Source organism: Phyllobates terribilis, unplaced genomic scaffold, assembly GCF_046119375.1.
Source record: "Phyllobates terribilis strain yellow unplaced genomic scaffold, ASM4611937v1 Scaffold_1__5_contigs__length_1240528914, whole genome shotgun sequence".
Classification (NCBI taxonomy): domain Eukaryota; kingdom Metazoa; phylum Chordata; class Amphibia; order Anura; family Dendrobatidae; genus Phyllobates; species Phyllobates terribilis.
The window spans coordinates 812,923,156-812,937,121 of record NW_027362761.1 but is presented as its reverse complement, the minus strand read 5'-3'; the positions used below and the strand labels follow the sequence as shown (position 1 = coordinate 812,937,121).

At 46.8% G+C, this 13,966-nt stretch overlaps 1 protein-coding gene across 3 annotated transcripts in view; it reads right to left on the bottom strand.

Annotated features, from left to right (window-relative positions):
* Nucleotides 1–11,778, bottom strand: part of YTHDC1 (YTH N6-methyladenosine RNA binding protein C1) — a 45,442-nt gene extending 33,664 nt beyond the window's left edge. For all 3 annotated transcript variants that reach the window (XM_073637178.1, XM_073637185.1, XM_073637194.1), the window contains exons 1-2: nucleotides 11,388–11,778; nucleotides 5,956–6,057 (exon numbers count right to left, since the gene is read on the bottom strand). In XM_073637178.1, the coding sequence (XP_073493279.1) occupies nucleotides 5,956–6,057; nucleotides 11,388–11,418 (133 nt within the window). In that variant the 5' untranslated portion in view covers nucleotides 11,419–11,778. The remainder of the gene's footprint in view (nucleotides 1–5,955; nucleotides 6,058–11,387) is intronic.
* Nucleotides 11,779–13,966: the final 2,188 nt, after the last annotated feature.

Genomic DNA, 13,966 nt, shown 5'->3' with positions numbered 1-13,966 from the left:
CTTGGAACAGGAATAGGTCTGGATCTATGACAGGCTTTAATAAATCTAATGATCCATCTATTTGCTGCCAAGTCATAATTATACAGTGCCCCCAGAGCCGATACCTGTACTTTAAGAGTACTGGTGGCTAGTCCCATGTTTAACCCCTTCTGGAGAAATTCTAGTATGGCCTCAATAGGAATCCTCCCTTTGGCAGACTGACCCGAGGTAGACAAGAACTTAGCCCAGGTTCTACCATAGATTCTAGTTGTTATCGGCTTTCTACTTGCTAGAAGGGTAGTAACAAGATCCGGAGAAAACCCCCTTTGCGTCAATAGCGACCTCTCAAAATCCAAGCCGTCAAATGCAGGCCCGCTCTTTGGGGATGACAGACTGGGCCCTGCCTGAGGAGATCCGGGATGTCCGGAAGAACCCATGGATCTGCTTGGGACATTCTCTTCATCCAAGTGAACCATGGTCTCTTGGGCCAGAACGGGGCGATCAATATAACTCTCGCCCGTTCCTCTCGGATCTTCCTCAGGATAGTAGGGATCAGTACTAAAGGGGGAAAGGCATAAGCTAGAGTGAAATTCCACTGAATCTGCAGCGCGTCCACCGCAAACGCCCCCTCTTTTGGATTCAGGGAGCAAAAGGTTTCGGTCTTCCGATTGTGTCTGTTTGCAAACAGATCTATCTGGGGCTGTCCCCACCGATCCACAATCTGCTGAAAAACGGCTGGATTCAACTCCCACTCTCCTTGTTTCAAGATGTGACGACTCAAGAAATCGGCCTTTATGTTCTCTTCCCCTTTTATATGCAGTGCCGAGAGCGTAACCAGCCGACTCTCGGCAAACCTGAAGATCTGATCCGCTATTAACATCAGAGGGAGAGACCTGGTACCCCCCTGATGATTGATGTAGGCGACTGTTGATTTGTTGTCTGACATTATCCTGACGTGAGGACCCTGAAGAACAGAACTGAATTCTTTTAGCGCGTTTCTGGCTGCCAACAGCTCTTTCATGTTGGAAGAGAGACTTGTCTCGCTGTCCGACCAGAGGCCTTGTACAGAACGATCCCTTAGGTGAGCTCCCCAACCTTCCGCACTTGCGTCTGTTGTAATTGTATCCGACACCTGGAAGGTCCAAGGAACCCCCAAAGATAGGTTGACCGGAGATGTCCACCAGTCCAGGGAGTTGATCACAACATCTGGAAGAGATATTTTCCCATTCAGGCGACCTTTGAGCCGCCTGTCCGCTGCCAGAATCTCCTGTTGAAGACATCTGGAATGGTGCTGGGCCCACTGAACCGCCGGGATGCAAGACGTCATTGTACCCAACAGAGACATTGCACTCCTCAGGGTCATGGTCGGATTGCTGACAACCTGAGATGTTAGGGATCTGATCTTCAGTTTCTTTTCCTCTGGCAGAAGACAGGTTTGGTTTTCTGAGTCCAGAATGAGACCCAGGAAAGACTGAACCCTCTTTGGTTCCAGCCTTGACTTCTCCAGATTTAACAGCCAACCTAGGCGTCTTAGACTGGCCATGACGTCCGCCAGGGCTAGAGCACAGAGTTGACTTGATCTGCCCACTACTAAGAAGTCGTCCAGATAAGGGATGACCAAAATATCTCTTTCCCTCAAGTGCGCTGTGACCTCCAGAATGATTTTTGTGAAGACTCTCGGCGCCATGGAAATGCCAAAGGGAACAGTTGCGAACTGAAAATGCCTTATGTGCCTGCCGAATTGTACAGCTACTCTTAGAAACTGTTGATGATCTGGCAAAATCGGGACATGGTAGTAGGCGTCCTTCAGATCGAGGACGCACATAAAACAGTCCGGAAATAACATCTTTATGGCCGATTTTATTGTTTCCATCTTGAAAGGCCTGTAGATTAAATGGTCGTTCAGTCTCTAAGTTCGCAATGGTCCTGAAGGAGCCGTCCTGCTTCTTTATTAGGAAGAGAGTCGAATAGAATCCTCTTCCTTGCTCGGGTGCAGGTGTTTCCACCAGAACTCCTTTCATGAGCAGAGAGAGAACTTCCTGCTGTAAGGCTATCTGTTCCGCTAAACCTCTGGGGGCTGATATTTTGACAGTGTTCTTGGGCCTGCTTTTGAACTCTAGTGTGAGCCCCCTCCTGATTATCCCTAAGATCCAAGAATTGGATGAAATTTCCTTCCAGGCAGGCAGGAAGTGGGACAATCTTCCTCCCACCTGGGGGGAACTGTCACTTAGGGGCTTTCTTATTCTCGGAGGAGGGACCCCCAAACATGAAGCCTCTGCTGGGAGCTTTACTGCGGCTGTATTTTCTCTTCCGAAAGGAACTGTTAAATCGGGAACCAGACACCGTGGGAAATCCATGTTTTTTGTCTGCGGCTTTATCTAGGATGTCATCTAGACCTTTGCCGAACAAGAAGTCCCCCTCACAAGGGATCGAGCACAGTTTAGACTTTGACTGCACATCTCCTGGCCAGTTCTTGAGCCATAGTGCCCTACGGGCTGCATTAGAGAGGTTTGCAGACCGGGCAGCCAGCCTAACTGAATCTGCCGATGCATCTGCCAGGAATGCAGCCGCTCCCTGCACAAGAGGAAGGTCTGATAGAATTTTCTCCCTGGACACATTCCCCCTGATCTGGTCTTCCAATTGTTGAAGCCAGATCATCATAGATCTAGCAGTGCAGGTCGCTGCTACTGCCGGTTTAAGGGCCCCTGCTGACTCCCAGGTTTGCTTAAGGAAGGACTCCACTTTTTTATCCAGCGGCTCTTTTAAGGCTCCTAAATCCTCAAAGGGCAGAGTGGATTTTTTTGAAGATTTTTGAAATGGCCACGTCAATCTTAGGGGTTTTGTCCCATTTAGCCGCATCCTCATCCTCAAAGGGGTACCTCCGCTTGGAGGATGACGGCAGCTGACCCTTCCTCTCCAGTTTCTTCCATTCCCTTTCTATCAGAGATTTAATCCTGTCAATGACCGGGAATGAGCGTCTCCTCCTTTGGTCTAAGCCCCCGAACATAACATCTTGGACTGTTCTGGGCACTTTGGTATCGGTAATACCCATAGTCCCTCTGACAGCTAGTCTCTCAGTATTATCAACCGAAAAACAAGGTCTGCCCCCCCCCCCCCCCCCCCATCATCATCCGAAGACGATGAGGAGTAATTAGAGGAGGAAGGCAGTTCTCTCGTAAAACGGGACTCCACTGATTCCTCTGATTCTGAAGAAACTAGTTTCCGCTTCTTCTTTTTGAGTGAGGTTAAGCCTCTTAAAGACTCTCTGACCTCTGTCTGGATTAGATCCTTTAATTCTAAAGAAAATCTGGGGGACTCCTCTGCAATGGTTTTCTGAATACAGTCCGAGCATAGGTTTTTGGCATAGGAGGTGGGAAGACCGATTTTGCATAAAGCACACTCCCTGTTTTTACTTTTAGCACTACACTTCTTCGCCTCCTGCCCCAAGAAATAAAAGGAGAAGGAGGAAAAGAGAGAGAGAAGAGCACATTATTCAAGGTGAGACTTTCACGAAGATCACTCACCACACTGCCGTTCAGACTAGGGTACCGGAGGCGGTGGTTGCCGTTCACATGAGGGCTCCCATCTGGCGGAGGTGGACTGACGAAGTCTTTTCTGATCAGTCTTGCCGGAACTCGTACGCCCCTCACTGCTGTGACTTTGTCGATGGGAAGATTCCCGTTCCATTTGTTTGAGCTGCTTCCGCTGCTTTGATGGCTGTGGCTGCTGCTGTACTTCCTGTGGCGGTGACAGCTGCTGCCCAGGTGACTGCGGTTCCTCATTCATCATGGCGGGGATGCAGACACCGCCATCCTGATTGCTCCCCATCCTTAAAAGCAGTAGGGCTCCACCTCCTTTAGGCTCCTCCCCTTCCGGCAGCGTGCTCATCTCAAATCTTTTTTTTTTTTTTTTTTTTTTTTTAAATTTTAGCCAGCTGGCGCGCTACCCGCAGATCCACCTGCCTCTGCGCGTGCGCAGCCCAGCGGCACCCGGCGCGCTTGCAGCGGGATGACAGCTTCCCACCCGCGCATGCGCAGACCCGGTTTCCGGCGCACTCCGTGATAGGGCGCGTCAGCACCCCGCGCGTGCGCAGCCCGGACTTCCGGCGCGCTCCGTCACAGGGTGTGACGCGACCCCCACGTGCGCAGCCCGGATGACCTGCCGGCCGGCGCGCTCAGTTCATCTTTGCGAGGCGCAGACCCGGCCGCAGGCCCCGGCGCACGCGGGGAGGAATCCAAAAAAAAACAGCACCTCCTCCCCACACGCAGACCCGGGCAGCAGCCAGACGGGCTGGGAACAGGGACCATCTGCTGCTTCCACGGCCTCCAGGCCGCACCGTCCATAATCCAGGTACGTGAGGTACCACCTGGTGAGGCTCCCATCAGGGACAGGAACCAAAAACTGATGCGGAGGAGAGGTACCGCCTTTTTATTCAGTAGGTTCCTGTCCTTGGTGGGCGGATACCCTCTCTCAGGTGGTGCTGTCATGGGAGAAGGGGAAAAACTACCATTTGGGCGAACGGCAGAGACCGGAAGGGAAGCAGAACCGTTTTACTTTTTGGACGTAAAAATAGCTGGAATCGAGAATGAACGCCATGTCGCGTTTGGAGAGCCCCTGATGTGCCTAAACAGTGGAAACCAACTACAAGTGACGCCATTTAGGAAACTACGACCCTCAAGGATTTTAGCCAGGGGTATAGTGAGCATCTTGAACCCACAGCTACAACACAGAATTTTATAACATTAGGTTGTTATATTGAATATGTCGCCATTAGTGTTGAGCGCAAGTGCTCGCTACTCAAGCTTACACTGGGTGCTCGGGTATGCACCTAGTATCATGGGTGCTCGAGTCCCTGCCCTGCATGTTTCTCAGCTGTTGAGCAATCCTAGCATTTTTTTTTTATTTTTTTTTGGGTGTCTAACAGCTGTGAAACATGCAGGGTGGAGATTCTGGCACCTGTGATACTCTGCATATCCAAACACGTGACGCAAACTCGAGTAGCGAGCACTTGCACTCAACACTAGTCATTTTTTTTTTTTAAACTTTTGAAAAAACCCCATCCCTACCTGTAAAGAAAGAAATAATTATATATATAAAAAAAAATTAATCTGACTTGGAGTGACATGAGGGGGAGGGAGGATAGGACATACTAATTATTGGCTTTTGGTCATTGTGATCGGGTCTATCACAGTGATCAAAAAAGAACCAATAAGAAAATTCTCGGCTGTTGCCAGCCGGTAGATCTTTGTGGGCGCACTGTGCCTGTTTTTTTTTTTTTACCCATGAAGAGGAGGCGGAGGGCCGGAGCAAGAGCAAGATGGCGGAGGTACCAGCTGGCTTGGGGACATCATTTCTTTCTCCTCTGACATGTATATCGTGTCAGAAGAGAGAAATGATTTTTAATAGCGAGCACACTTTTTTTTTTTTCTCTCTGCAGCCAAAATGCTATCTTGGCAGTAAAAATGCTGCATTCAAAATAACTGTTTTGCAGCTTATTTTCACCGTATGTGTGTGGATTACATGTGTGCTTTATATATTGTACAAGTTTAATAAAGTTAGTTCTATTTCACAAAAAGATTAGCTTTTTAGTGGCATTTTTTCACTGCTTTCTAGAAGTGAGAAGCTATACTTAAAAAAAAAAAAAAAAAAAAAAAAAAAAAAAAAAAAAATGGACATCCTGCAGATCAAAAAAAAAAAATGCTGCAGTTCTCAGATTCAGTCAGAAAAGAAAAGCCAAGTTTGTGAATGATATTTCTGAAATCACATATCTTTTCCTGGTATTGTATAAAAAAAAAAAAAAAAAAAAAAAAAAAGCAGCTTTTAATTTGTATTAAACGCTGCATGTGAACACAGGCTTCCACGATTGCCTGCAAATTTGACCATAGATTTTATCTATTGTAATACTAAGTGCAGGAATTTACAGCATTGTGCTGCAGATTATCAAGACAATTCTGTATTTAACAGTACATAGTTTACCTTTTTTCTCATTCACATCCTGCTCACTTTCAGGGTTATACAATTCATCATCCTGATCTGGAGCCTCAGTTAAAATGTCATCCAAAACATTAACTTCACCATCTGAGGAGGGGAAAAAAAAATATTAAAAGATTAAGTAAAATACGAGTCACCTTTTGAACAGTTTTTTTTTTTATTTTTTTATTTACTTTATTGAAATTGGAAGAGCCCAAGTCGCATAAAAGTTCTTTTTTTCCATAGCTGTCACTATATGTCACATTAGTTTGCTGGCTTTCGTGACTGGTGTACTTTTGTGGTCTAGAACATATGTCACACATGCAGTCACAGCCATGCTTAAAAGGAATCTGCCACCAGGTTGGTTATCCCATCTGAGAGCAGCATAAAGTACAGAGACCCTGATTCCAGCTTCAGGTCACTTAGGCTATATGTGCACGCGGCAGCTTTTCGATGCCCATGCAGCCACCACGTTCTCCCAGGTGAAGGTACTTCAGGGAAAACTGGGGTCGTTTTCACGAAGCAGCTTCGCCGACTGTTTTGACTTTCATTCTTGTGTAAAGCTCTGCCGCTAGCATCTTTCACGCTATACTTTCAAGAATGAACATCTCACTTATTTTAACCACTTCACAAGCGGCTAAAAAGTGACAAACGTACACAGAAATGTCTTGTCTTTTTTACATTGTTGTGCACTGTAATCATATGGGGCGCTTTTTCATTTGGACAGAGTCCATCTAAAAAAATATGCCATGTGCAGTTTTATTAATCCCTTCACGCCGCGGCCAAGTTTCGTTTTTGGTTTCCGTTTTTTCCTCCCCTTCTTCCCCCAGCCATAACTTCATTTTTCTGCCCATATTGACATGTGAGGGCTTGTTGTTTTGCGGGACGAGTTGCACTTTTGAATGACACCATTCATTTTACCACACAGTGTACTGGAAAAATGGGGAAAAAAAAATTTCAAATGCGGTGAAATTTTGGAAAAAAAAACAAAGACACGCAATTCTGATATTTTTGGGAATGATTTTTATGGTGTACATTTTTGTGGTAAAAACGACCATGCAATACGATTCTCCTCATCAATACGATTACGGCAATAAACAAAACTGGACATGATGGCTATTTTAATGGTAAAAAAAAAAGCGTTTCAGTTCAGAAGATTGCTTCTGGTCATGTGCAAGTGCGCCTCTGAAGCCGAGAAGCATACGTATGGTCTGGCAATGACGACAGTTCCTGCAAATTATAAATGCTTTTTTTAAACCTCATTTTTACAGAAAAATGTTCTACAGGGCTGGTTAGGCAGGGAATTTACTTATAAATAAGTGAATGCTGCTGGGTTGGAGGGCATGGGGGACCTGACAGGTTCCCTTTAAAACTATTCAATCACATGCTAACTAAACCACTTATGCAGCTATGTTGGGGACTTGGCCTATATAAAAAGCATACCCATATTACTACTTTTAGTTTTTTTTATGTTAACTGAAACACTATTTTGTATGTGAATGAGGGGCTTCGGTGCACCCTTGGCATGGCTAAAAGCACACTACATTATGCCCCCTAAATTTGCATTCTGAACCCTTCATCATAAACTTGAGTAAGGCTATGTGCCCACGATGCAGAAATGCTCAGGATATTGTCCCTGAGAGTTTCTACATCTCCCTGGCAGAAAAAAAACGCATGCGGATTGTACATGAGTTTTTCCTGCCAGGGACATGCGGATGTGACGCGTTCTTCACTTGCATTTCCGCATGCGGGTTGACAAGCGCTTTGCAAATGGCATGGATTTATATAGTGTGACCATAAAGAATGTTTAAAAATAAAAAATAAATCTATACTTCCCTTCTGATGGCCCCCCGGTGTCCTGTTTTACTCCGTTCTCCCTTGCCGGCAGCGGTACACTGAGGGACCTGCCGACGTCAGCGTCGCGTGACCCATCACATGACTATGACGTCAGCGCAGGTCCTTCAGTCCATCGCGAGCTGCCAGCATGCGAGGAGGAGCGCATCGGGGGCTGCCAGAAGGTAAGTATATATTTATTTCTTATTTTATTTTTTTACAGTTTTCTAAGGTACCCAGGTCCGGAGGAGAGTCTCCTCTTCTCTAGACCTGGGTACAATCCGCACATTAGAACGCATGGAATGCGCATCTACATATACAGTGATGTGTAATCCATGCGATCTAATGCAAGTCAATGGCGGCGAAAACGCAGCACTTCCCCAAAATAATTGGTAGTGCTGCGTTTTTTTGCAGAATAGAGAATGTCCCTTCTTTCAGCATTTTTCACCCATTGGAAGTAATTGGCGGTGAAAAAACGCACCAAAAATGCAGGTCTCAATTCTTTGGGTATGTGCACACGATGCAGAAGTGCTCAGGATTTTTTCCTGAGCATTTCTGCATCTCCCTGGCAGGAAATGAAGCGGTCTTCACTTTCATTTCCGCATGCGGGTTGACAAGCGCTTCCCAAGTGATTTTAGCATCACTTGGAAAGTGCTTGTCAACTTCACACTATATAAATCCATGCAACCGGCATGGATTTATATAGTGTGTGAATGTCAAAAAATAAATATATACTTTTACCCTCTGATGGCCCCCGATGTCCTGCTTCGCTCGGTCCCGGCTACCGGCAGTGAAGACTGAAGGACCTGCCGACGTCAGCGTCAGATGACCCGTCACATGACTCTGACGTCAGAATAAGGTCCTTCTTCATTCAACCGCGAAGTGCGGGGAACCAAGTAGGAGCGCTGCGCCTGCCGTCAGAAGGCGAGTATAATATATATATTTTTATTTTATTCTTTTTTTTTTTTTAATGGTACCTGGGTGTGGGGGAGAGTCTCCTCTCATCCACACCCGGGTACCATCCGCACATTAGACAGCATGAAAAGCGCATCAACATATACAGTGATGCAGATTCCATGCGGTCTAATGCAAGTCAATGGCGCCAAAAAAGCAGCGTTTCCGCAAAATTAATTGACATGCTGTGGATTTTTGAGCGCAGCGTTTACGCTGCGGAAAAATCCGCATCATGGGCACAGCACATGCGGATATAAATTGGGGAACATTGCTGCCCTTCTACCATGCGTTTCCGCAACTGCAAAAAAGCTGCGGAAACGCATTAAAAACGCATCGTGTGAACTCAGCCTTTCAGTGTTTTCTGTGCCAAAACCTGATGAAATAGAAGGAGTTTTTTTTCACTGAACTTCATGTACATGCATAAAGAGACAAAAGGACAGTGAAAAAAAAAAAAAAACGCACCAAAAAACAAGAAAAATCCTGAACAAACCTTTCTGGCAAGGGATCAAGTTTTGCTGCAGAAAAAAAAACGCAATGTGAGAACATATCCCTATTCTGTACTTTTGCAATGCCAGCCATATTGGATGTCACTGTATTATGTGGAAAGAAATCCTATTATTGATGACCCTTTACACTGGCAAGCAACCAGAATGGTGAAACCACTTTATTGGTTTCGCATATTAGACATACGCACCTATTTGGGTCCAGACCGACTTGTTAGGTTTTAGGTTAGATAACCATAAGAAATATGGTTTGATTTTAATTGACAAATATCAGGAAACGTTCATCTGTATTGTTATCCATGGGCAATTTTTTTACATCCAGATTTATACATCAACAGTTTAAGATACACAAACTATCTGTTGTATATCCGTAAAAATCGGATGTATACGGACGATCCATAATCACCAATAGGCAAGTCATCTCAAATACGACTACTACATGCAGCCATTTGTCCATAGGTATGTACATATAATATGCTAGTCTTCAAGAGCCCTTAAAGAGCTTGTCTGGTCTAAATTGTGAATCCTCAAGCATAAGCACTGTAAGGATTTCCAGGTTTCTGAGCCAGGACGGGAGCGTACGTATGTGTTAGGCATACTCACTGCCAGAACCCGATTAATGGGCACTGCCTCGGTCCACTGACTTGTATAGAGCGAGGCTGTGCCCACTAGATGGCCACGTGACTAGGCGGGGCACAGCTTTGCTCAATACAAGTGTATGTTGCGAGGCCACGTCCAATAGTCAGGTTGTGGACGAGAATATGAATAACGTATATGCACCCACCAGTCCCAGCTTAGAAACCAGCGAATCCTCACAGCGTGTGCGCTTGGGGAGATGTTTTGGGGGTTGAGTGACTGCAGAGTTATCGATTTAGACAAGACAACCCCTTCAATCTGAGATACTTTTTTTCGACCTATAGACAACTCCTTAGGGCTTAGAATTCAATGCCGTACAGCTGATAAATCGCTCAACTGATCTGACCATCAACATGCCAGGCTTGTCAGAAGAGGGACGCAGTTGAGTATGAATGTATGTATGTATGTATGTATGTATGTATGTATGTATGTATGTATGTATGTATGTATGTATGCATGCAAGTAAAAAAGGGTATGGACTTCGGCATAGTATTGATACACACATTTACCACAATGCCTTGATTTAGCTAAAAATAAAACATCAGATTCGCTTTTAGACAGTCTTGTCAGTCCAAAAAGATGAAAGTCGGGCAACACATTAGCTGATCTGACATCTCACCCGACTCCCCACCGAGTCTTCCTATGTTCTCTATGCTAGATATTGGCAGAATCACACTGCAGTGACTCATCTTCTGCCCAACAAAAGGATCAGACACTTGTATTCCCACTGCCCAATCCTTATGTACCCCAACATAAGAGGCCACAATACACATTAGGCTGATCCCTGGGGGCCCTAAAGGGTTTGACCGATAAGAACAAGTTATCACTTTTCCACAGGAGAGGCAATAACTTGCTGATTAGTGGGGGTCCAAATGCTGGAACCACAACAAAAAGAGAAAATGGGGATTTTTATCCTGGTCACAAAATGCAGCAGATCAGATGCCCTGACCGCCACTTCATTCATTCTCTATGGGGCTGAGTAGTGAAAACATGTTATCCACGCCGATTGGTGGGGGAATCTGACCGCCATCATCCGTTATCCACACCGATTGGTGGGGGGGGGGGGGAATCTGACCGCCATCATCGTGAATTTTTACCCAAGCTACAAAATGGAGTAGCAGGTTGGACACCCAACCCCCCACTCCATTTATTCTCTATGGGGCAGCTGGAAAAAAGCCAAGCGCAGCACTCACCAGCCCCAAAGGGAATGAATGGCGCAGCGATGGCAGACGGCTGTAACAGGGATAAGTGAAGCCAATCAATAAGCTATCAATATGCTCTAGATGAGAGATAACTGTCCCCCCATAAGGCGGCTTTAGACTAGGTGGCCACAAAGGCGCTGCCCCCTGCTATCCGGATCAGGCCTCGCATGCACTAATCCTGGCGTTTCCCTGAGATCACAGCCATGTAAGAATAGATGTGGATTCATGTGACGGGAGACACGAGCTCCTCCGCATACACGTGCAGGGTGGGCGCCTCACAGCAGCCATGGAGCCCGCCCGCACCGCTCACCTTTACTCTGCTCTCCGCGCTCAGCCTCCATTCTTCGCCCGGATCTCCTCCTTCTCCGCAGTCGCCCCCGCCTGCCTCGGTGGTGGGCCTCTTTGGAGTCTTGGCCGCTGGCGGATGTCACAGTGTCCCCCCCGCCCCGCCGGGCGCCCCGCTCTCCTGCCGTGGCGAAGCAGATCCCGTGGGGGAGCAACCCGTCCTAAGGACCAGCGGGAGGTAAAGAAAGACCACGTAATGGGTCCTGTGGACGCTCCAACGCACTGCGCCGTCCTCTACAGCTCGGGCCAGCAGAGGCTTTCTTCTCCTCACTCCGTTCTACGCACAAAATGGCGGCTCAGAGCTGTAGCCTCCTGCGACAACAACACCCACCTCCCAGCATGCACCGGGAAAACACTGCTCAAGGCGTGACGTCATCACGCCCCGCCTTTTAGCCTGTGGGGAGTAGCGCGTGTGTGTGAATTAGGTGATGTGTGGCGGCTGCTTCTGACTGACTGTGGCTCCCGCCCTACTGTGCTGCAGAGCAAGCTACTGTGTGGCAAAGCTGCACCTGGTTCATGGTGCATTTTAAGGCCACGTTCACACATTCAGTATTTGGTCAGTATTTTACCTCAGTAGTTGTAAGTCAAAACCAGGAGTGGGTGATAAATACAGAAGTGGTGACGTGTTTCTATTACACTTTTCCTCTGATTGTTCCTCTCCTGGTTTTGGCTTACAAATACTGATGTAAAATACTGACCAAATACTGAATGTGTGCAGGTGGCTAGGACTATATTCCTTGATGCCTTTAAAGTGGCTGTGGACTACTGGACAGCCCCAACTTAACAAGTTCAGGGCCACATAGACCTTAAACAATGTAGCCTCACCTCCCACAGCGGCAAAGGACCTCCATGTCTGTGCTGCTATTCCCAGAGGGTGATGTGACCTTGTTGTGTTACATGACCCCTGCAGGCAATCAGTGTCCGCTGACTGGCTGCAGCCCTTACTATTACATCAGAGTGGACGTCTGACAAATTATTAATGTGTTACAGCCGGTTAGCGGCCACTGATTGGCTGCAGGGGTCACGTGATAAAACAATGTCACATCAACCTTCATGTGCTTCACAGGAATTAATGCAAAGTGCAAGGAAAAAATTAATTCAATTTTTTTAACTAAAATTTCACTTTAGTCCCCAATTTTTCATTTTCACAAGGGTAACAGGAGAAATTGGACCCCACAATTTGGTGTGTAATTTCTCCTGAGTGCGCTGATACCCCATATGTGGACGGAAGCCACTGTTTGGGCTCACGGCAGGGCTCGGAAGGGAATTGACTTTCTTGAGTGCAAATTTGGCTGAATATACTGCAGACACCATGTCACATTTGCAGAGCCCCTGAACTGCAACAGCAGAAACTCCCACAAGTGACCCCATTTTAGAAAGTACACCCCTCAAGGAATTCATCTAGGGTGATTCATGGAACAGTGAGCCATAAAAATGGAAAATATTTTTTTTCCCATTAAAATGTGGCTTTAGCCCCAAATTTTTCATTTTCACAAAGGTTAATTGTAAAATAAGAGCCAAATAATTTGTAACTTAATTTCTCCTGAGTATGCAAATGCCCCCATTTTGTGGTCCGAAGCTACTCTTCAGGCACAGTGCAAAGCTCAGAAGGGAAAGAGCGCCATATTATAGTGCAGATTTTACTGTTATGGTTTGCAGGTGCCATGTCAAATTGGCAGAGCCCCTGAGGTGCCAAACGGCAGAAACCCCCCATAAGTATCTCCAGTTTACAAACTACATCTCTCAATGAATCCATCTAAGGCCAGTTTCACACGTCAGGATATTTCCGGTATTTGAAAAACCTGTACCGGAGCATATGTGTGGCATCCGTGTGCCGCATCAGGATCACACATACCAGAGCTTGGGAATCAGTGTACAGTTAGCGCTGTTCCCAAGCGCCGGGTGCTGAACGCTGCCCTCATCATGGTTCCCTGCCGGCTCTGCGATCAGTACCAGCAGGGACAATGATGAGGGTAGTAGTGTCTGCTCCCACAGTGTCCAACTGTAAAAATAAGAATAAAATAAAAAAATCCTTATACTTACCTGTTCTAAGTGTCCCCTACTGTAATCCTCTGACCGCTGACGCCGAGGAGCCAGGGAGAATGAGCCGCTGCAGTGAGCGGGCCCCAGACCTCTGCTGAGCTCAGGATCGGTGTCCTGTCACTCACTGAGCGCAGCTTCGGGGCTCGCTCGCTGAAGGAGTCATTCTCCCCGGCTCCTCTGCTGAGCGGTCGCATGGATTACAGCGGGGGACACTTAGGACAGGTGAGTATAGGGATTTTTAATCTTATTTTTACAGTTTGAGACAGCGGGAGTAGACACTACTACTCTCATCATGCTCCCCTGCTGGTGCTGATCGCAGCGCCAGCTGGGGACAATGATGAGGGCAGCGTTCAGCATCCGGCGCTTGGGAACAGCACTAACTGTACCACTGTTTCCCAAATGCCGGTACGTGTCACACGAGTGATACACGGATGTCATCCGTGTGTCATAAGTGTGGGACGTTTTGCGGCCTGTGCAGCAGGTAAAAAACAGACATATCAA